Here is a 21,296-nt window from a genome sequence, read left to right on the forward strand (position 1 = left end):
GCCTCTTAAATGGTCAATGAAATGAAAAATAGCTTTCATTTAGCACCTAACTTACCAGATAGTTAGCTACTGTATTAATACATTTTTATTTAATATTTGCAAGTTAAACATTAATAACGTTATAGATCAAATATATTTACCCCATGATATTATCAAAACTTACTTGACTTTATATAGTCCGCGGGCTCAAATGTGTGGCTTCAATAGTCTTGTGCTTTGAGCTCAAAAGTGTGGCCTCCAGGCTTCAAGAAATCACCTGTGCATGTGATGGAGGAATGCACAGTGCATGTAGGGGGCGTGGCCTCAATAGCCCTGCAGTAAGCAGTGTGCTGTGTGCATGTGATTGAGGAGTGTACTTGCATTAAATCTGGTTGTTTTAGCCAAGACTATGCTACAATATATTCCCCCCAACTATATTTAAGTTCCCTGTTAAGGGCCAACCTTGAATTTTGTAAATTTCTTATTTATTCCTGTTTATTCCCATATATTCCAGTTAATTCCCGTTAATTCCCATATATTCCCGTTAATTCCCATGGAAAGTTTCCAACTTTGAAAATTCCCGGAATTTTGCAACCCTACGTGTGTCTGACTCGTTGATTTGTGTTATAAGCCTTAACATTCCTTTAGCTCGGCCTGTCCTGAGGTTCTTCTTGTGCTTTACTGATATATGACATATACCTTGAGCTGTCAATGCGGTCATTATATTCTTCTGAAGCTAAATGTCAAATGGAGTGAGCACAAGGATCTTCACATTTCTTCCAGCATGTGAATTGTGCGTCACCTCCCCCTGTCCTTTCACACAGTATTGAGTGATTATATACAACTTAGTATTATGGCAACTTCACAGTGTTAACTTGTTTTGAGCTGGATGGTACTTTACTTTTTATTCCATTGTTTTTTAAATACCGGTTAACTTTCCACAGGTACATTTTTACTTTTTAACTGCTGTTATCCAGAGGGCTTTGCTGTTTGCTGGTCAGTTCTTCCAACAGTGTTTAACTTTGTCTAAACTCAGTGTCCTCACTATTTTATATTGTGTCTTCAGAAGTAATTATCTCGTTTGCACTGTAGTTTTCACTCTGACGCCGTGTTGTCGCACATTCTTTCTGTCACATCGGTGTTACCCCGTCAGCCTAACGTGACATTGTTTGCCTTCCAAGTCAAAAACTGAAACATGTTTCAGCGTGCATGCAGGCTAATGGTAAACATTACAAGAGCTCCACTGTGAGAGTGAACCAAATCCACTTAGGTACTGTCATAGTCACATACTGTGTGGCTCTCTGCTAATGTAGGCTTAATACAGTTGTCACTTTATTATACTATTGCTTTTAAAAGTTTTATAAGGTGTGTTTGGTCCTCACATCTTAATGAGGGAAACTTGATTAACTGTGAAGAAAGGAAAAAAACAAAAAAAACAGACTGGTACATTAATTTAAAAATAAAAATGAGGGCTTTGTCACCATTAATGATTTCTTGATTAAACTAGATGCTCCGTCTTCTTACAACACCGGTTCACTTTTTATCTTGTTCAGACGATGTAGCCTACAGCAGTGTTTACCAGAGATCTTATGTTTATAAGATGGTAGCATAACTTCAGTATGTTGCTCTCATGATTCTGCCTCTCATGTCACCGCTACCCCGTCTAATGTATTTTTCAAATGTTGCTGTAATATTTATGAATGTAGAAACTAATTTCTGTGGGCTGTCCATGTTAATGGCTTATGTAAATTGCAAAGGGCATTCGTTTAATAATAATGTACGAAATGACACTGAACGTCTGTTTCGCTCTCAGTGCTCATCCCATGAGTGTGATTTAAGCTGCGTGAAAGTTTGACTGTTCATCTTGATTATGTGTTGAGCTAATGGATAACTTCCCGTACTCCTCTTTTTTGCACTACCGAGGACTGTGGTGAATGATCTCCAGTGCTTGGCTGCAAATAAAACATGCGACGTACCAAATGGAAACATGAGCTTGTCTGTGTTTTTTTCCTGCTGAGACATTGCAGATCAATAGGACCGGGTAAGTTTCAGACCACTTAAATATTAGAAAAAGCTCCAACATTTGCAGTAATTTGTAGCATTTGTATTACAAGAGTCTGGAATCACTGAATCTGATCTGTTTTCACCACACAAGAGCTCAAGTGTCATTGAAACACCAAGTATGTATGGGGACCTGAGAGACAGAAAACATTTTCCTATTAAAAAAAAAAAGAGAATATCAAACATGCACTGCATTTTTATTTTCCCTTCGTTAAAAAGAATAACCAAGCACGCGCTGCATACTATGAAATCAGACCTGGGCAGAAAAAAATTAAATCACATCTGCTTTACAAAATACATATTTTTAAGCTTCTGACTTCCATAAGGTACATAATCTATAGACAGCGGTCATATAAAGCTCCTTATATGAACCAAATATTGAGTTATTATGCTCATTTAAAACAAAGCAAAAGTTTCCAGTTGTATTTGTACCATTTTACAACTAAAGATGTAATCTACAGCAGCCTAAGTTTCAATCAAAGCATCAAAATAACGAAGGGAATTTAACAAATGCTAACAAATTATACCATTAAACTTAATCTGACGATGAACTTAAACGTGAACATCATCGCTGGAAGCTCCTGCAGCAAAAACTCCCATGTGCTGTCAGGAGATGTCAGACATGTTTGCAGGGTATGGAGAGCACAGTGTCCCTCCTCTGTCCCTCTGCAACCTTGCATACAGGTCATAGCCTCTCATCTCCTCTTTCGCCCTGTGCCTTAGCTTCCTCAGGTACGCCTGGTACACAGCCAAGTGAAGGGAACAGTGCACCTGTGGACACAAGAGGGGAGAATACAAAACACCTTACAAAACACCTTGGCTCCTGGACGTGGCAGGCAGCCAAGGACAGGGCACCGGTTGAACACAGCGACTTTCACACAGACTATAAATGCTTTCAGAGACACTTTGCACAAATACTTCAAATTGTTCTTTTTTTATTATCAAACATCACCAACACAAGGAAATAATCAACCAGATGAGCTGCTAAACGACAAACCCACCGCTTCTCACGTTGCTAAGCCTTCTACACCCAAAATTAAAAGTATTAGTAAATAATTCAGCTACAATTAGCAAAAGACGTGTTATACAATAACTACAACAATATTCCTAAAGAATTAGTGACAAAACAAAGCTGTCCCTTTTCTATAAAGTACCTCAGTCATGCACTAACAGCAGGGGGTACCACACCTCAATGTGTTTTTGGTCTTACATATTATGAGGTTACTTGATAAATAAGCACCTAGTGCTTTTACCATCTCACAGTTATGAGAGAAACAATTTCAGACCTCGCTAGATCTAAACAAGAATGTCCCTTTTCAGTAAGAAACTATTCAAAATAATCTAAAATTCCTTTAGTCCCCTCAGTCTGAATCCATCATTTCCATTATTCGAGGAGAGATGGGGGTCATGCAGCAGTGTGTGGACGTGTTTGTGTGGCTGCCGTCCCAGAAGAGCTGCATTGAGGCTTTAGAGGGGTCTAACCCTCCCTTTGTCCAGCTGGCCCTTTCCCTTGACATGTAATATAACCCTTGGTAGAGACCCGTAGCGCAGGTGGCCCCTAGATCTGGCTCCTTATTGGCCAGCGTCTAAACCAGGCATGACTCCATTGTTGAGGCTTTTCTCCAGCCCGTGAGAAAAGTCCTGAGGTCAGCGTGAGACCGCCAGTGCATGCTTGTCTGCCACCATGGCAACCAGATGTGAGGGGCGGTGGCCATGGTTACTGCTAATCCCCAGTTCTCTGCAGAGAACAGCTGCATTCTACCTGCATGTGTTGCAAATCGCTGGTCATTTCTTATGTCACGTTAATCGATTAGTGGGGTGTTATTTGTGTTTTGAGCGCACTGGGAGGCAGAAATTAATTTCAGACGCCAACTTCGGCAAGAGTAACAACTCACAAATATTCTGTCGATGTAACAATAAAAATATTGGAATAAGACTTCCCATTAAAACAGAGAAAAACAGAAGAAACAATAACATCCTTTATAGCAAGAAAAGTAAAAATATAAAACACAACATTTTTAAAAGTCCAAGACCACAGGTGGCTCTGTGCAGGTGACACGGGGGAAGAGAAGCCGTCCCTTAAGATCCCCGTGTTGCTGGAAAAGTTGTGACAGAGTGGACGGGAAGCCGGGCGCCTAACACCGTGCACCTATGCCCTTTCTCCCCAGATACCGCAGAACCGCGAAATTATAGGTGGTTGACACAGTGTATGTCAGCTAGAAAAAGAAAAGCAGAAACAGGAAGAATCAGTAGAGAAGCGAGGAAACAAATAATCCATAACATCCTGGAACAAATAAGAACAAAACACGCTGGTGCTAATGACTTTAATTTGACACCGTCCATATAAAAGCTTCTGTAATGGAGCATGAGTGTATAATGGGTGCACCATTTGCCTGAGCGTCTGGAACTCCACCAGACATTACAGCATTATTATGATGTTTGTGTCAGCTGAGAAAGAGGAACAGAGAGCAATAGTACAAGAGTCATCAGTCATGGAGGCCGGAGATGCCTCGCTGCCTACACTTTGGGCGTCACTGAGTCACATGAGTCGCAGCACCATTGTTGCGCTGAAACTGTGCAAGTGCAGGCTAACTGGCCCCCCCCGGCCTCGGCATGAACACTCACCAGAGCCAGAAGAGTGATGCCCGCGCCGACGAAGGCAGCAATGTAGAGGTCATAGGTCATTCGGTACTGATAGGAGGAGATTTGCGTTAGTGTCGATTCATACGTCGGCTTCATTTCATCTCAGGCAGAGGATACAATTGGCTTCCTGGTTCTTACCTCTCTGGTCTTGCAAACAGTGGACAGGGTCATGCCACAAGCTTTCCCTGGTACTGCATTCCATGGCAAGAGCCCTGTTGATAATCAAGAACCAACTCTTAATTACAGTTATAAAGATAACATTATTATATATTGGTCTATAAATCACATGAAAAGGCCAAAACCAACAATCTGCTCAAAGCTCATTGGTTCCCACTGAAAACATAAATCTTACAAAAATGTCACAAATGCACGAAAAACACATTGTTTTAAAAAGGCTAAATCATTTCCAAATTAGCTGGGCATTGTAGTTTGAGTCAACAGTGCATGTACTGGGGACTGTTTTCTGCTGTGGATTAATACACATTTGATGTGTACATAGACAGCGTATGTGGTATTGACTCAGGAAGAAAAAAAAGAAAAGAAAAAACACACACACTGGCCATGTTCATGGTAATAAAGGAACAAGTCACCCAGTGTGACCGATTGTGTGGTTAAATGCATTTTTTAGCCTCGCTCCGGGGACGTCAATGTCGGTTTGTGGTTCTGCTGGCGCTTTTATTTCTGGACTGATAACTCAACAGCTATTGGCAGGACTGCTTTAAAACTCTGTAGAAACTTTCTTAGTCTGCAGAGCAGGCATGAACGTTTATATTTTTGGATTTTCTCATCTCAGCAACTAGAGAAATGGCTGTAAATTTATGCTCAACTCAGGATCAAATGTAGCAGTCTGTTGACTTTTCTTTCATTGCCTTCACCGGTTTTATTTTGATAAATGTAATGATTTGTGACAGAATACTTGTACAGCTAATGAGGCTGCACTTGTGTTTAGCGCCAGTTGCTCTAATGGTCGACGTGAGCTGAACCTCATCAAGTTTCCACGAGCATGTTGGCATGTCGACTTCAGCATTTAGCACCTGTAGCTCGGTGCTTCACAGAGCTATGCTGGGATGGCTGCAGACTCCTTGTCTTGTTAAAAAGATGCTTTCTTTTCTTTCTTTCTTACCCATAATCAATAGTTTGGAGAAGCGGAGCAGTCACTAGACACTTTTGACAAAAACAGCACCATAATTGGTTAGTTTGCCGCTTTGATGTGTGACTTTAGCGTATTAACATGTTAGTTTGGACCTAAATTAGGATGTTAAAAACACCCAAGTCGCGCAGCGCAGCAGCAGACCGGCAGCTCCTGCTGTGAAAGCGACTGTGCGCCATTACCGTTTTTTTGTCAACGGGGTATGGCGGCTTTGAAGAGAGCGATATTATGGCTTTAGTTCACTGCCAGAAAAGGACTGCCCGACTGAAAGATAAAGCAGCGATAATATCCTAAACATAGCACACACTAAAACTGATATTGATTTTTTTTTTAGGTTGGTCTTTTTATAGGTGCCAGTAATACGTTTTGCTGCTTCTGCGCTGGTACTTGTATCTGCTTCTCCACACTGGCAGAGTGCCGACCAACGTCTAGTGCGGGTAATACACACACCATATACTCTATATGAGCGTTTAAGACAAGTACCTCCTCCAACCCCAGTTCAGAGAAAACCTTTAATAGCTTTTGGACCATGGTCACAGAGGAATACATTATTATCAGGGTTTGATACACAGGCCTTCACTGGGCACATTTCATCAGCACTATTGGTCTTTTCATGTGATTTGTAAGATAAATATAGAATACCACCAGACTTATCCCGATGCATGCAATGAGAAGTCGGTGATATTGGCCGCCACGAATGGAGTTTTTGTTACCGTATTGCCTTGCATCGACACAGAGCTGGTTGATACTGGCTGGGGTCTCAGTCAGAACATCAATGGTGTGGCAGGTCGCGTCCATGTTGTAGAAGAAGTAGACGGGCAAGGCAGATAAGGCAAACACCAAGAGCCAGAGCACAGCGAGAACGTACGTCATCACGATGAACTGCACAAAGAGAACGCAAAGCAAACATTAAAGCGCATCATCGTAATAAACTGATGCACATAAGTAATCTAAGAGAGTGCTTTTATGAGCGCCGACTCACTTAGTAACCACATTTACATTTTTTTTTCTGTGATTAGCTTTACTTATTATCTCACTCTCTTTTTTTTTCCTTCCTCCTCCTCCTCCAACCACTCTGTCCTTCCCCGGCCACTTAAACACATGCTTATCTTTGCATGTCCCCAAAGGTTTTTAGGAGCCTTAAGATTTTCAGCTCAGCGCCCACCAGAGAGTGATATGTGTATTAATCCCATCCAATCTCTCCAATCCCCTTTTGCTTGTCCCACTCGGGGCTCTCTCACCGAGGAGCTGAGGCAGCGGCCGCACATGGTGCTCCTGAACTCTCCAAAGGTTTGCCTGGCAGCGCTCGTGGTGTAGAAGCCCTCGGCCAACAGCACGATGCAGTAGAGGAAGAAAAAGGAGGCCAAGCCGTAGATGACATACTGGAAATATTGAATGCTGCGAGGGAAAGGAGAACAGTCAAAGAAAAATGCAGCCTTACACAGAATCTAAACCTGCACAACAGTGGCTATGCATGCTGAGAAATCCCACGGTGAGGTTAAACAAGCGTCACTGAAAGATTTTGAAAACTTACATGTAGGCAAGCGTGATGTAGTCCTGAAGGTTACGGGCAAAGTAAGCCTCGATGAGTCTCTCTGTCTCGGTGAGCGCCTGGTGCCCGCAACCGCAGAAGAGGGCAATGCCAGAGAAGCATAGCAGTGTGGCGACGAGGGAGCAGTATGGAACCCCACCCAAACAGCGCATACAGCAGTCATAGCAACCTGTCATTCAAAATGCAGCACCATGAAAATCTGAGCACGTAAACACTGTAGATGTACAGAGTGGGTGGTTTCTTGTGGGAAAGATTTTGTACTCTAAAGCGTTAGTGAATGTAGACTTGTGCTATATGTTAAAAAGGGTCTGCTCAGTCAAATGTACTCTTACTTAACTCCAATCGTACACGGTTGTATTCGCTCTAGATCTGACATACCCGTCCGCACTCCATGAGATTTGTTCTCCACTAAAATTGTGTCAATGTGAACGCAAATTTGCGAGCCGTTTCATTATTGATCATTCGTTTAATGTCCAAATGTTGACACTGATTGAGCACTACTTACAATATTCAACAGATGGGTAATTCACAGAATTTCATATTAGCCGTTTGCATAGTTTCTTTGTTTGGTGGATCTTCCTGAGTAACAGGAACTCATAGTTTCAGGGTGTGACCACTAGATAATTTCATCTGAATTGGGGCTGGAGACAGAAACTTTCAGGTAGATTGAGCCGCATCTGTAAACACTCAAAATTTACTTGGAAAAGCTTTGCATTCTGCAGAATAGTCATGCGCTGTTTGAATGGATGCCAACAGCCAAAGGCATCGGGGACGCGTCTGCTCTGACCCGTCTCACACCCTGACTCCATTCACCACCCAGCATGGAGAGTGTGAGAAAAGAGGGAGGACAGAGAGCAGAGACAAAGTGAAACGGAGAGAGAGGCTGCTTTTGTGACTGGGGGAGACAACAGGCTTTGTCCAGCAGCAGCATGGGGGTACAAGGGCCACCAATGTCAAGCAAACAAAGACCAGAGGCACCTCTATGCTTCGCAAACACACACACATACACACACACACACACTCATAGACTTCCTTCTGAGGGGACAAGAAAGTGACAGTGGCCAGTGCTGGAAGAGGATGGAAAAGCAAATGTATAAACAAACAATGCAGCTGTGTTGTGCGCGTGTGCCTTTGCACGTTTGTTCGCATGCAGCCGCGCATGTATCCACACGGAGACGCACAATGGAAGCAGGCAGACTGCGGTTGGTACCATTACAGTAAACACAGATGGCAGCGGGGCCAAATAGATAGCGCTTAAACGGGACGCGTCTGCACGGCTCTGGAGGCTGCCTCCAAGAGACGCGCAAAGCGGGGGCACTGTCAAACCGCTAGAAAACAATCAAACACCAGATTATATTCAGTAGCCACCGGGCGTAAATTAACGCAGGCCAATTAAACATCCATGTGCACAGTGCATTCTGGCCACCGCAAGAATAATTAGAAAAGTAGCTCACGCCCTGCGCACACTCCAGAAGTGTGAAGATTACTGCCGCATGCCTTCAGACGCACCTTGCGCCAATTAACTAATCGAGACAACACCGGCCATGAGCAAGCGAGAGCCACTGCGGCCCCGCGGCCTCCTGATTGTGACCTAAACACAACAGCGGTCTGTAAGAAGCCTTCTATGATAGAAAATGCAAAGCTGGGGCAAACGCCGCCTCTTAAAATTGAGAGAGATTGCGACCGAAAGCAAATGCGACAAGCCTTCCTCTGAAAAGTAGCCCTGCCACCTCAAGCATGAAATAAATCTCATAATATCAGCGGAGCATCAGCCGGTGAGTAGCCGACCTCTAAACTGCACCCCTCTCCAAAAAAAACAAAACAAAAAAAAAAACTTAATGACTTCTGATGCCCTCTTACAGTTCCTCTTATATCAGCGTCAAGTCACATACAAGAAAGTGGAGATCTGATAATAAGAATATGCTAAACTCTCTAAACGACGGTCTTGTGGCTGGAGTTTCTTACCCATGTCTGGAAGGACGCGTTAAGAGACTTGTTGCGCTACTGCCGCCTGCACTGCAGCTGGTCCACTGATGATATGCGCAACTTGTCTCCGGCCCCCGTATATCAATCTCAACTCGCGTTCTGTTCGTCCCCCCCAACAATGGACAGAGCCGCTGATGACTGCGGGCGCAATCTTAAAGAAACAATGTCGCTTTTCAATGAACTTCAGGGCGGAGAATAATGAGGAGGTCAGGGTTCTTAAACTTGCAGACATCCACTAAGTTCATTGTTGGAGATTCGCTTGCGCAGAGAGAGAGAGCGAGAGAGAGAGAGCAACTTCTTATGCAAATATAGGAGAGGGAAGGACGACTCTTATTCTTCTGTGAGCTGACCACACCAAGTTTATAATCCCCCTGGGCCTTGTGGCCTTTTGGTTTAAAAAAGCCTTACAAGTGTCAACAACTTCAGGCCAGCACAAGAGAAAATGAATCATGCAGATCAGTCCCAATCTGCATGATTCATTTTCTAAGATTGCAATATCTATTTGTTGATTGCTAGATACTGTCTGTTTTGACTGCTGCTTTTGAGATACAGACCTGCACATAAAAAGCCTGACATCCAAGTTGGCAAAACTGAAAGCCAAAAGGTTCTTTATCATATCTGTGGGGAAACTGGCTTTTCAGACCTGGAATGTTCCTCTGAGGGCAAATGTGGCATGAAGATGTGTATAAATAAAAAAATTGATAAAGTCAGATTGAGCCTTTTAATTGCTCCTTTGAAAAGCACGACTGGCGTTTAACTCTGTCCCGTTTCTGTATGCACCATAAACCCCACACGATGTGTATCTCGCGCATATTCCAAAAGGTATTTCTTGGGTCAGGGCGAGCTCGCTTCCACGTGAGCTCAACCTCCGAGACCTCTGTCAACATGTTCAGTTTGAGAAGGTAAAAAAAAAAAAAATGGATTTTAAGATTAAGATGAAATGCGAAGCACAGAGCGCAGAGCAGCATGCAGCGGGGGAAACATCACTGATCTCGGGCGACCTGACTGGTGAGAGTGAGGATGTGTCCTCTGGTTCATCTCCACCCCTCTGGCCAAACACCAAGAGTGAAAAGATTATTTTCATTTATTTATTTATTTTCTTCATCATCCACGCCCAGTAGATGGCAGGCTTTCTCCTGCCACGACGTTAGTTTGACAGCAGGTTCAATCTCACACCACAACACAATACCTCTATTCTGTTTATTTATTTATTTATTTAATTTGAGAAAGGTCACTTTTCTCAAGAAGAACACGATGCTACGAAAAAGTTGGCAATTTGAAAAAAAGTTTTATTATCTTTAAAAATACAACAGGGGTGCTTTAATACGACATTGTACATGTTTTAATCCAGTGGCTTCCTTAATGTATTAAGTAAAGATGCAACATTAATTTGTAATCCTGTTATGGAGCTCTTTACTTCTTCCGAGTTAATGGAGTTACTCTCGCAGTACAGCCCTATTAGATTATTTATTTTTGAGCTGCCAGCACAGAAATCCTCAGAGAGACACCGCTCATGTTATACAAGCCTTGTTCTCCACTAACCAGGTTGTTGCACATTGTGTTTTACAAGCTCCGAGTCTTGGCTTCCTTCCTCCTAACACAGGTGTATCTTGAAAGGACTGCTTAATAGTTTATGATGGTGTAACGAGTAAAAGAAAAGAAGATTCCGAAAGCAAAAATAATTAGTGTGCCCTCTTTGCGCGGCTGCTGTTGTGTTTACAGATCTGCAGGCGCGCAGCACGTTCATACTTTATGCATCACTTAACCTGTTTTGATACCTCTTCCTGAACATACAAATTCATTAGTTAAAACATGAGAGCCACTGTCTTTTGTGGTGATTTCTTTGAACACGGTGTGATTTCACCCCAAACATCTGCTATCAAAGCAAGAAGCCTGTTGGGTTGGCGGGTGCGGTACAGTGAGTTTTCTGTCTTTTGAGTGCCAATCCGGAGCTGTGGGCGAGCGGGGAGCTATTGAGTAACAGGTGTGAGGCGGCGACTTGAGATGACGGTGTGTCTTCCTCCCTCTGCCGCCTCTCACCTGTCTGCGGCCGCTCTCTGCCTCCTGAGCTCACCTCGGAGTTATTTCTTTGGGGACTTTCATCACGTCCCGCTGGAGGAACATTAAACCCCTTTGTGTGCCTAAATACTTTAGCCTCCCCATCACTCAGAGTCAGAAATCTGAGAAAGGCCCAATCAACTTAGCAGACCGTTACCCCAATCTTCCTCCCTGCAGGGGTCATGAACAGTAATCCTTAAAAATAAAGACTGTATCTCTGGTTTCTGAGTACATGTCACTGCAAGTCATTGTTATCTTCTGGTGTCTATTCCTGTACAGAAATACTTATCGCCCTCTGTAGTTTTCAGGAAGCCTGTATGGATCCTTATCAGAAAATGTAACACCTTCAATTCAACAGAATTTTCCTATTTTGCTTTTGACAAATGTTTGAATGCACCGTGTGTCACTCTAATTCAATGGGTTATTAAAATGCAAGAAGCCTTTGACAAATATTCAAAGTATATTTAATTTATCCTTGAAACTGTGAGTGAGATTACACAACGTTTGCTTTTTCCCCCGTTAGTCATCCGTGTAGTATTTGTCTTTGAGCCTGAGTGGAATCTCATTTTCAGCATACCTGTCTTGTTTCGATGTCGACTTATTTCTCCTCTGTTTCAGGTAAAGCACAAATGTCGCCACCAGCAAACATGTGGATGCCACAAACATACCCAGGCCTATTAACAGAGTCATTTGTGCAAACCTGGATGTCTCCACCTCACAGATGGGGGCCTTTGAAGGGCTTTGAACCAAATCGGCCGTTCCCGTCCAGGTGGGCGCCCTCTCCAAGTGGCAGGGCTCTGTGCTCTCGTTGACCAGCAGGTTGACCCAGACGGTGGTGTAAAGTGGAGATGGTTTCCCCCCATCTCGGACCACAACGAAGAGGTGATGCATTCCCAGGTCTTTGTGTAGAAGCTGCTGACTTAGGATGATGTTCCCAGACCTTGAATCTACCTGGAAGGGGCTGCTGTTTTCCATTGGCTCTGGTGCCACAGCGGAGTACGTAATTTCTGAGTTCAAGCCTGAGTCCTCATCGATGGCATAGATCTTTGTCACCATAGTACCTGTCAGGGTACCTGGTGAGATGGTAAGGCATGAAGAGTTGCTGCTGGGAAGAATCACTTTTGGCTGGTTGTCATTGATGTCCTCCACAAAGATAGTTACTCTGGCAGTGGAAGTCAAAGTGACCGGATGTCCATGATCGCTGGCCAACAGGTAGAGATCATAGCGGTCCGCTGTCTCTCGATCCAAGTCTGTGGTTGTGCGTAGTGTCCCTTGGGCGTTATCTACAACAAAAGGTCCACTGCTGTTTACAAGACGCAATTCTACGTTCCCATTATCCGCTTCATCGGGGTCTTTCACGTCTATCCTGCCCACCTGTGCGAACGGCGGTACATTCTCAGCGACGAAAAAGGTGAAGTGAGGGGTTTGAAAAAGGGGCGCATTGTCATTCTGGTCCAGAACGCGAACGTCTACTGTGGCCATGGACTCTAGCGGAGGAGAACCGCTGTCTCGAGCAAACACGGTGAGTTTGTGTACACCCTGCTGTTCTCTGTCCAGTCGGGCTGACACAGACAGTTGACCTGTTATGGAGTCGATGTTAAAGACGGCAGATGTGTGTTTGTCCAGTCTGTAGGTTACCCTGCTGTTGTTTCCGCTGTCTGCGTCTGAAGCCGAGACCCGGAGCAGTGACATTCCTGGCTGGTTGTTTTCCTCCACATCCAGCTCATAGTGTGACTGAAGGAAGTGCGGAGCATTATCATTGACATCTGCCACCAACACCCTGATGACTTGCCTTAAAGGAACGATCACAGATCCTCCTGCCGATCTCCGCTGCACTACCACAGAAACGAGATGTTCCCTTTTTTTCTCAAAGTCTAGCGGCTTTGATGTGGAAAGCAGATATTTGCCATTCTGTGGGCTCAAAGTGAAAGGCACTTCGCCCTCAATGGCAAGAGATGAGCCTTTAAAGCCACTTTCACCCTCCAGCTCTAAAACAGCTAAGACGACGGGAGGCTGGTTCTCTGGTAACACCATCGTCTGGTTTTGATGCTCCGCTATGAACCCGATCTTGATCGCCAGCTCTTGGTTGGCCTTGGGGAGCACGGTTACAGTTACCTGAGTGTCTGCTGGGGGGCAGTGATGGCCGCTAGCTAACACTTTCAACAGCAGCTCCTCTGAGTTGTCACTCTGGAAGTCTTGTGTTAGTCTGATGCGCCCTGTGAGACTGTCGAGGCTAAAGAGCTTCTTGGCGCGCTCAGAGACTTTGGGACTGAGGGAGTAAACGATGGCAGCGTTCGGGCCTGTATCTGGGTCTGTGGCTCTGACCTGAGCGACCACCGTGTTCTTGGGAGAGTCTCCTGGGATGGTGACACTGCGGGGGCTGTCGGAGCTGAAGCTTGGACAGTTGTCGTTAACATCTGTCACTGTGACTATTAAAGTTGCTGTTGCGCTTAAAGGGACTGCGCCGCAGTCGGTGGCAACCAGCTGCATCTGATAAGTGTCCCGTGTCTCCCTGTCCAGAGCTGTTAGTACAACCAGCACAATCTGATCTTCGTCGACTTTTAAGCTGAAAACTCCATCAGGACCTTTCAGGTGGTACCGCAGCTTTCCGTTAGTCCCGGCGTCACTGTCCTGAGCCTGGTCATCCAGTAAGAAACTGGTCCCCGCTGTCACATCCTCAGAGACCCTCAGGCGTATTTCACTCCTCTCAAAATATGGTGCGTTGTCATTGATGTCCTCTATGATCACAGGAAACTGTATAAGGTCTCCCGAGGGCCCAACGACGGCGTTGTGCGGGATAATGCATTCCTCAGCTTTTGTCTCCGCGGGGCAGAGGGCCTCGCGATCCATTTTTTGCTCCGTGGTATAGAAATTCCCTGTGTTCTTGTCTATCCATAGGTACTCCTGAGTCAGGAGCTGGTATGGAGGTGGAAAGTATTTACTGAGTGATCCGACCAGGGTTCCAGGCTCTTGCTCCTCTCGGAGAGAAAACTGGACGGGACCACATGTAATCAGCTTGATATGGAGCAGAAGCAGCAGGTTCTGAAAGAGAAAGAGAGAGAAAACGGCTTTTCATTTAGTTTTACTGTTGAATGACAGGGGGCTGCTGAGCAGTTTTCCCAGTCGGTGACAAAATTTAAACTTCACGGCTCGACAAACTCTTTTAAAAGCAAGCAACTGCACAATGAAGGTAACGTGATGCCTCGGACTTATCTCCAACAAATTGCTCTTGTACACATGCTGGTTTCACAGAAGGTATTTAAAAAATATTTTTCTGAAATCATTAATAATCACAATACATTTCATTATTATTATTTTTTTTTTTTAATTGCACACTACAGAGTAATCTTCTTCTTATAGCTTTAGTTAGAAACACTGGCACAGTAATAGATCCTGCCCTAATGGAGAATCTTTTTTTTTTTTTACTCACTGACCTGCAGTAGTCCAGCCCAGTTCATATTATCAGGAGTCCCATGGCCCATCGCAGTCACACATGTTACCCAAGTTCCTCAGCAGCAAGTGAAGGCTGGGGACGGAGGCAGCAATCTACACCTGCACAGCTGAAGGCATAATCCATTACATGCCCCTCCTACAACACTTACCTTGCGTGTCAGGCTGACACACGAGATGTCCGGAGAACAACAGGTTTACCTGCCTGAACAGAGTTCATGCTTTTACAGCAAGTCATGCTTTGTTAAGGCATAAAACAATGCGTAAGCACTGGCCGTGTAAATATGTTGCTTCTGCTCTGGACAGGATTAATGAGCCGACATCAAAGGTGCTTGCATGCCGGGTTTTTATTTTTTTTTTAGCACACCTGACACCTGTTTTTTCTTCTTTTTTTTTTTGTTTTTTAAAGCACTTCATAATGCTTTGACAGTCTCTGAATCATTTCCTCTCAGATTTATTTTTGGTATTCTGTCCAAACCTTTATAATCCTAGGTCTTTATAAAGTCTAGGTACTTAAGAAATAACACAATAAACAATGTCAACAATGCTTAATGTTCACAGATGCATAGTTTGACACAGTTATAAACACCAGAAGATAACAGTGACTTGTGGTGACATGTACTCGGATGCCGGGGTTACAGTCTTTATTTTTAAGGATTTCTGTCCCTGACCCCTGCAGGGAGGAAGACTGGGCTTTGGTCTGATAAATTGATCGGGCCTTTCTCAGATTTCTGAGTGATGGGGAGTTAATCGTGAGTGTATTTTAGTAATACTGACTTTTTTTTTATTATGTTACATTTTTTTCCTGACAATTTTACTACCACTAATGTAGGTTTATATTTTTAAAACTGAAGGCATTTCTATAGCTAAAACGACCCAACATGTCAAATAATGGAGATTAGCTCCTCCTTTATAAGCTACACAATGTAAATGACAATACAGTATAAAAAAATTGCTGTGACAGACAAAGATTCTGCACAATGATACTTTACGTGTACCTTGTTTGTTTATATCTACTTAGGTAAAAGTCTAAATTGGGGATTTCTCATAAAGGATTCAGCGTTTCTTTTACATTTTACAAACATGCAAAGCTATTTCAGTTGCAATTACATAATCCTGTACTGTACTCTGTGGGAGTTGAGGGGCCTCTATAGACGGAGCAGAGTACTGCAGCGTCTAAAGGACAGAAATGCAAATTAAAAGTTCGGAAGTTATTCTTCAAGGAAGTTTATTTCAAAAACCCGCACGCAAACAAGTCTGAAGTGAAAACATTCGCAGTGTTTATTTTGAGTTCATTACTGTACAGTGACAGCACTTTTGCAAGAATGCGTAACTGGATTCTCCCCTTCGCGAATACCAAAAGAGTTGTTCAAGTTCACTTAAACTTTTTCTCTTGTTTTGTGAGCTCGGGAAAAATCCCCCGATTCTCAATTTGCGTAATGGATCATTTCTGTCTTTGTCATGTCGTAATTATTTCCCTTTTTACTTTCCGCCCACCTTTTTTTTCCTTTTCCACTTACAGTAGACCTTCTGAGGTTTTTCTGCGACTTGATTGGCTGGCCCCTCTGCTTCAGTTGAGCGGGTACGAAGGGCTTCAGAATAAAACTACAGCCCCGCTGCCGAGCTCTAAACCGCTTTCAACCCAGACGCACAGCAGCTCGGTGGTGTTTTATTTCAGCATGTCCTCAGACATTAACGCGGGTGAGTCCTACGACTGCTTGAGCCATTAATTTTAAATGAACGCAGTGATGGTGATCATAGGCAACACACAACACTGGTATAATTCATTCAGTGAGCCTGCCTTGCTGGAGATTTCCCAAATGAAACAGTGAACAGATTTCTAAATCTTTGCAGTTGTTCACATTTCATTCCACAGAACCTTTATTTCTTAAATGTGGTTGGCCGTATTTCTGTAGAACCAAACAGTAAAGATTTTTTTATTGTTATTATTTATTTTTTAAATTACTGCTCCTTGTTGTCATTCTGCTTGGACTATTCTTACCATGAGGCATTGTTAAAACTTTGCTCATGTAAGTTTAATAAAATGATGGATAAGCCAGACTTTGTTGATCTTATAGCACATCTAGTATATTACAAAGGTGCATTTATTGAAGAAATGTCCTTTAAAATGTTGTTTTATGGCAGCCAATAGCGTAGAGGTTTGATTTATAATTTAATGTTTTTCTATCCCAGTTTGCCGGCCAGGTGTTTTATTGGCCTGTCTGATATTTTATACATCATATGGGCTGTTAGGCTGATTTTATATAGAAGCTAGTAACCGGATGCAGCTCATTGACAGTTTTGGCTTTTAACTTTTATTTAATTTATCACCTACAAAGTTTTTATGCTATTTCTTATATTCCTGAATATGTTTTTTTTTTTTTTTTTTTCTTAAATACAACTCTAATGCCCTACATTTATTCAGGGCTTTAAAACTTTACTTTTCCAGTACCATTTTGCTTTGCTGCTGAAAAGGCTGAGGCAATCGAACTTTTATTTTTTTATTTCAGTGGAGTATGTGATTTCTTTCCAACTGCTGTCATATTTTCCACATGCAGACTTGGAGCTGGAGCTCAATGAGCTGCTGCAGGAGTTCCAGGATGTGGTGGAGGAGCTGAAGGTCCCTTCGCAGAGCAAACCCCACGCTTACCAGCACGTACTGCACGAGGCCAAAAGCCGCACGGGGCCAGGGGACGACAGCGGAGTGGAGGACTCAGATTACAGTGAGTAAAAAAAAAAAAATCACTTTAGAACAATGCCACTGTGATTAAGATCGTTTGCTTAATGTACAAAGTGTGAAGAAGGAAAGAGTTTATTTAGTGCATCATCTGCTGGTGACTGACATTGTGTGGAGTCCCCGTGGACACCAGTGGAGCCCCTTTATCAGCCCAAACAACTGCAGCTTGACACTTTTAATTTGCATGAAATTAGCAGTACATTAGAGGACACATCCCTGCACACTTCTATTAAAGTGGCTGTTTTGCTCACGACAATAGCTGTGTACTGGAATGAGCCGCAATTACGGATAACCCATCTTTTGTACTTGCCATTTTTTTCCCCTCCCTTTGCTATTGTTGTGCATTTGTCGACGGTTATGAGATAAAAGAAGAAAGCGTTTGGGTTTTTTTTTTCTTTCTTTCCCCCTGCTCCCATGTGTCGTCATTATTGAAAGTATTTTGGCCCCCGAACGTTTCAACAGGCAACCTGCTTTCAAAAGCTGACACATGGGAGTCACTAGCAGTGAGCAGGCATTCACCTTCATTTTATTGCACAACACTGCGTGCAACTATTGCATTGTGATAAAATTGTCTGCTGATCATTTGCATGGACTGCCCTCGGTGCTTATTATCTGCTTTCACTCCCTCCTCTACCCCCTCTCCCCCCCTAGGCAGCGAGGCTTCTATGGGAAACAGTTTGAATGCCAGCGAGGAGGAGCTTCACACAGCAGGCGTGATGCAGGCACCGAAAGGTACTAGAGTCTTCTATCAGTCTATCTCCATCCAGATAGCCCTCATTCTTACAGTGATCACTATCGCCTTTGCTCTGATCACTATCAAACCCTCTACATTAGGCTGCGAGCTCTTTTGTTTTTGCACAACAAAGCCCTTGCCGCTGAGACTGTAGTGCCTCAGCTGCCCTCTTTCAAAGTCTCCTGCAGGGGTTATTTGTGCTGTTATGTGTTGGCTCAGGTGTGTGTGTGTGTGTGTCTGTGTAAATGAATGAGTGCTTTTGTAATTTGCTGTATTCATATGCACAGACAATCGTTTAATTTCAATGGATAAAAACAAGGAGGTGACCAGAAGGTGCCACTCGGCTGTGTACGGCTGTGCGCTGAAAAAAAAAAAAAAACACAACAGAGATCCCGGTGTGATCCAGCAAGCTGTCGAGGTTTTGAAGCACTTAAGATGAGCTTTATCTCAGTTTGGAGAAAAGAAGCTGAAAGCGTTTCGGCGAGTGCAAAAGCAGTTTAGCTTATATGTAGTTCGGGGATTCGTTTTTCATCTTTTGGTCCAAAGGAAATACCACTGAACTGAGCTGCATTTCTCTGCAAAAATGTTCCATGGAGCCTTTTTTCCCCCTTTACAGTTCCTCAAATTCCTTTTTCTCTCTGTCCTCTTTCTGCAGCCAAGCTGGGAGACACAAGGGAACTTGAGAGTTTTATCGACATGTTGGACCGGGAACTTGCTGGTGCGTATTCAAGAGAATTACACCCCCTATCATTCAGACTTTTCTTTATCCCTTATACACGCAAGCTGACAAACCAGCAGGCTGCATTGGTGGTAGGGATGCAGACAAGAGAACATGTTTTGAACACTGAAAAAACACAGTGTGTAGTACTATCTGCCCTGTAGTACCCCCCTCCTGTTTTATCTTTGAGCACCTTTTATGTGTAAATGCCATGTCTGGGGACTCAGGTGGACTATCTCCAAGTCCTTTAGTGATAATAGGATACTTGACTACATGAGCATCGTGATGCTGCTATCAGCACTAAAGCTGTTCCAGAGGCCTGTGGACACACGCATTGCACTGTGCATGCACACAACAACTGAACATACATCCTCCGCTATCAGTTGTTTTGACACAGAGAATTAATGTTACAAATTAATCGTAACTCCCACTGTCTCTTCACCAGGCTCGCCTATTTACTTGTATGTGTGTTGATAGTACTCGTGCTCATTTATTTATTCTGCTCCTGAGTTTTCTCTTCCTCTCTTTTTTTTTTTTTCCAGATATGTGAACCCAGAGAGAAAGTGAGACACATAGTGGGGGGAGGAGAAACAGGCCGGGGGCGACGTGGCTGGCTACTGTCGAGCAGAGAGGGAGATCTACACCAGAGCAGCTCTGCTGGAGCGAATGCTCCCACTGCCGCTCCAGGGGAAAAGGTTAACATCAGAAATTAAAAGGCCAGTCCATTCCGAAATGCAAGAACACCCCCAGACCCCCGGCAATGCAGCGTCCAGCCGGCAAGACGACGTCGGCGCGGCATCAGATCCAAGTTGTGCGACACGTTCCCGAAACTAGACAAAGCTTCCATCTGTCCTCACATATGAAAAAAAAACACTGCCTGGAGTATAGACAGCAGGTTCATGCCACATTAAATATTCCCATAAGTGCCGTGCCAGTAAAGGGCTCTAAATCCTCATTGCCATATATTTTTAGAGAAGGCTGGGCTTTGTTGGTTCAAAATTACAGATGGCACTTTAGTTTAAAACTAATTTCCAGTCCAAGGGGTTCAGATCTGCTGTGTAAAGTCAAATGTCATTTATATGCAGAGATTTCCAGTGTACAGTTCTTGTTGATATTTTTTTTTTTGTACATGTACAGATGAATATAAATAAAGCATTTTGATTTGAATTTTAAACCGTCTTTTGTTCTTCGTATATAAAGCAGACTTTTTACTGCCGAGACACAGCTGGACTGGGTGGCCACATCTGATTCTATTCACACACAGTGTTGAAAGGTTGTCACTTTTCTAAAAAGAAAAAGAAAAAGAAAAACCCCTGACAGCACTGACAACTAACTATATTCAATGTGCCCACACCTTCACAATCTCCTAAATTGACTGCTGCTAGTGTCACACCACATGTCTCCGGAGCCCCTCACCCATTCTTCTTTGTTTGTTCGCGTGCTTCCTGTGTGTCTGTTCTAATTACGCTTTGAGTTTCACTTCTGCCGCCGACTCAGGAAAACCATAAATTTAGCTCAGACACCAAGTGAAGCCAGATTGAAAGGGAAGTGCGTCAGCTGTGCTGTGAGAAAGAAACAATGCCCGTTTAGACTTTGAGCTGGAATTCTTTGGCGCTGGCTTTGACTCCAATCTAAGCCTTGGACTGCTCTGAGTCACATATGAAAGACTTTCACGACACGGTTGCGCTGGTGTGTCGGCTGTCGTTTTCGCCCGTGCATAGGTGTAGCAAGCGACATCCGTTTTCAGGTGTCTCCTCCTAGCTGTCAAGGCTTGTGTTGCCTCACGAGACAACCCAAAGGTGAGGTGAATGTCGTGGTTTTAAACACGTGAATTTTCACTTGTGACTTTTACACCGAGGGACATCAACAGTGTAATCCAGCTGATGTCTGCAGCATTATTTTTAGCCTGTTGAAAAATTGCAACATCTGAGGAAGTACAACCAACAGTCAGCAATATGAAATATTTAGCGAGACATCTTATTTCATATAGGTTTCAGGGTGATGAAAGCCAATGAAAAGCGTTGGCCTTTTGGAAACCTAGATGTCGGGGACCGGCAGTTTATTGGGCTGTCATTGCTTTCTCCTTAGAAATCCCCAGACAGCTCGCTGATATGACCACCGGCCCTGGTGATATATTATGGATAGACTGCTTGGGCTGGACCCATTTTTTTGACAGCATGTCACTGGCAGAGCTCAAAAGGAAGGCTGAACATTTAAGATACTGTTCCT

The 21,296-nt window shown here is 43.6% G+C and overlaps 3 protein-coding genes across 5 annotated transcripts; 1 reads left to right on the forward strand and 2 right to left on the reverse strand.

Moving 5' to 3' along the window:
• Positions 1–2,206: 2,206 nt before the first annotated feature.
• plp1a (proteolipid protein 1a) lies at positions 2,207–9,564 on the reverse strand. Of its 3 annotated transcripts, none has more exons than XM_084549544.1 (7): positions 9,351–9,564; positions 7,368–7,554; positions 7,075–7,231; positions 6,547–6,715; positions 4,822–4,895; positions 4,666–4,731; positions 2,207–2,811 (listed from the first exon to the last, which is right to left on the reverse strand). In XM_084549544.1, the coding sequence occupies exons 1-7, from the start codon at positions 9,352–9,354 to the stop codon at positions 2,647–2,649; spliced, it is 822 nt and encodes a 273-aa protein (XP_084405670.1). In that variant the 5' UTR covers positions 9,355–9,564; the 3' UTR covers positions 2,207–2,646. The 3 variants fall into 3 exon arrangements, with proteins under 3 accessions (XP_084405670.1, XP_084405671.1, XP_084405672.1); XM_084549545.1 differs by lacking the exon at positions 2,207–2,811 and adding an exon at positions 2,833–4,256 and having other exon boundaries at positions 9,351–9,558; XM_084549546.1 differs by lacking the exon at positions 2,207–2,811 and adding an exon at positions 4,344–4,488.
• LOC311491584 (regulator of cell cycle RGCC) lies at positions 9,142–20,241 on the forward strand. Its single transcript, XM_084549553.1, has 6 exons — positions 9,142–9,160; positions 16,402–16,580; positions 17,438–17,602; positions 18,268–18,348; positions 19,005–19,067; positions 19,610–20,241. The coding sequence occupies exons 2-6, from the start codon at positions 16,559–16,561 to the stop codon at positions 19,615–19,617; spliced, it is 339 nt and encodes a 112-aa protein (XP_084405679.1). The 5' UTR covers positions 9,142–9,160; positions 16,402–16,558; the 3' UTR covers positions 19,618–20,241.
• On the reverse strand, positions 11,242–15,570 carry pcdh20l (protocadherin 20-like). The gene is made up of 2 exons (XM_084549527.1): positions 14,864–15,570; positions 11,242–14,471 (listed from the first exon to the last, which is right to left on the reverse strand). Exons 1-2 carry the CDS (start codon positions 14,909–14,911, stop codon positions 11,949–11,951), a joined length of 2,571 nt encoding a protein of 856 aa, XP_084405653.1. The 5' UTR covers positions 14,912–15,570; the 3' UTR covers positions 11,242–11,948.
• Positions 20,242–21,296: the final 1,055 nt, after the last annotated feature.

The sequence above is a fragment of the Chelon labrosus genome (assembly GCF_963514085.1).
Source record: "Chelon labrosus genome assembly, chromosome: 8".
Classification (NCBI taxonomy): Eukaryota; Metazoa; Chordata; class Actinopteri; order Mugiliformes; family Mugilidae; genus Chelon; species Chelon labrosus.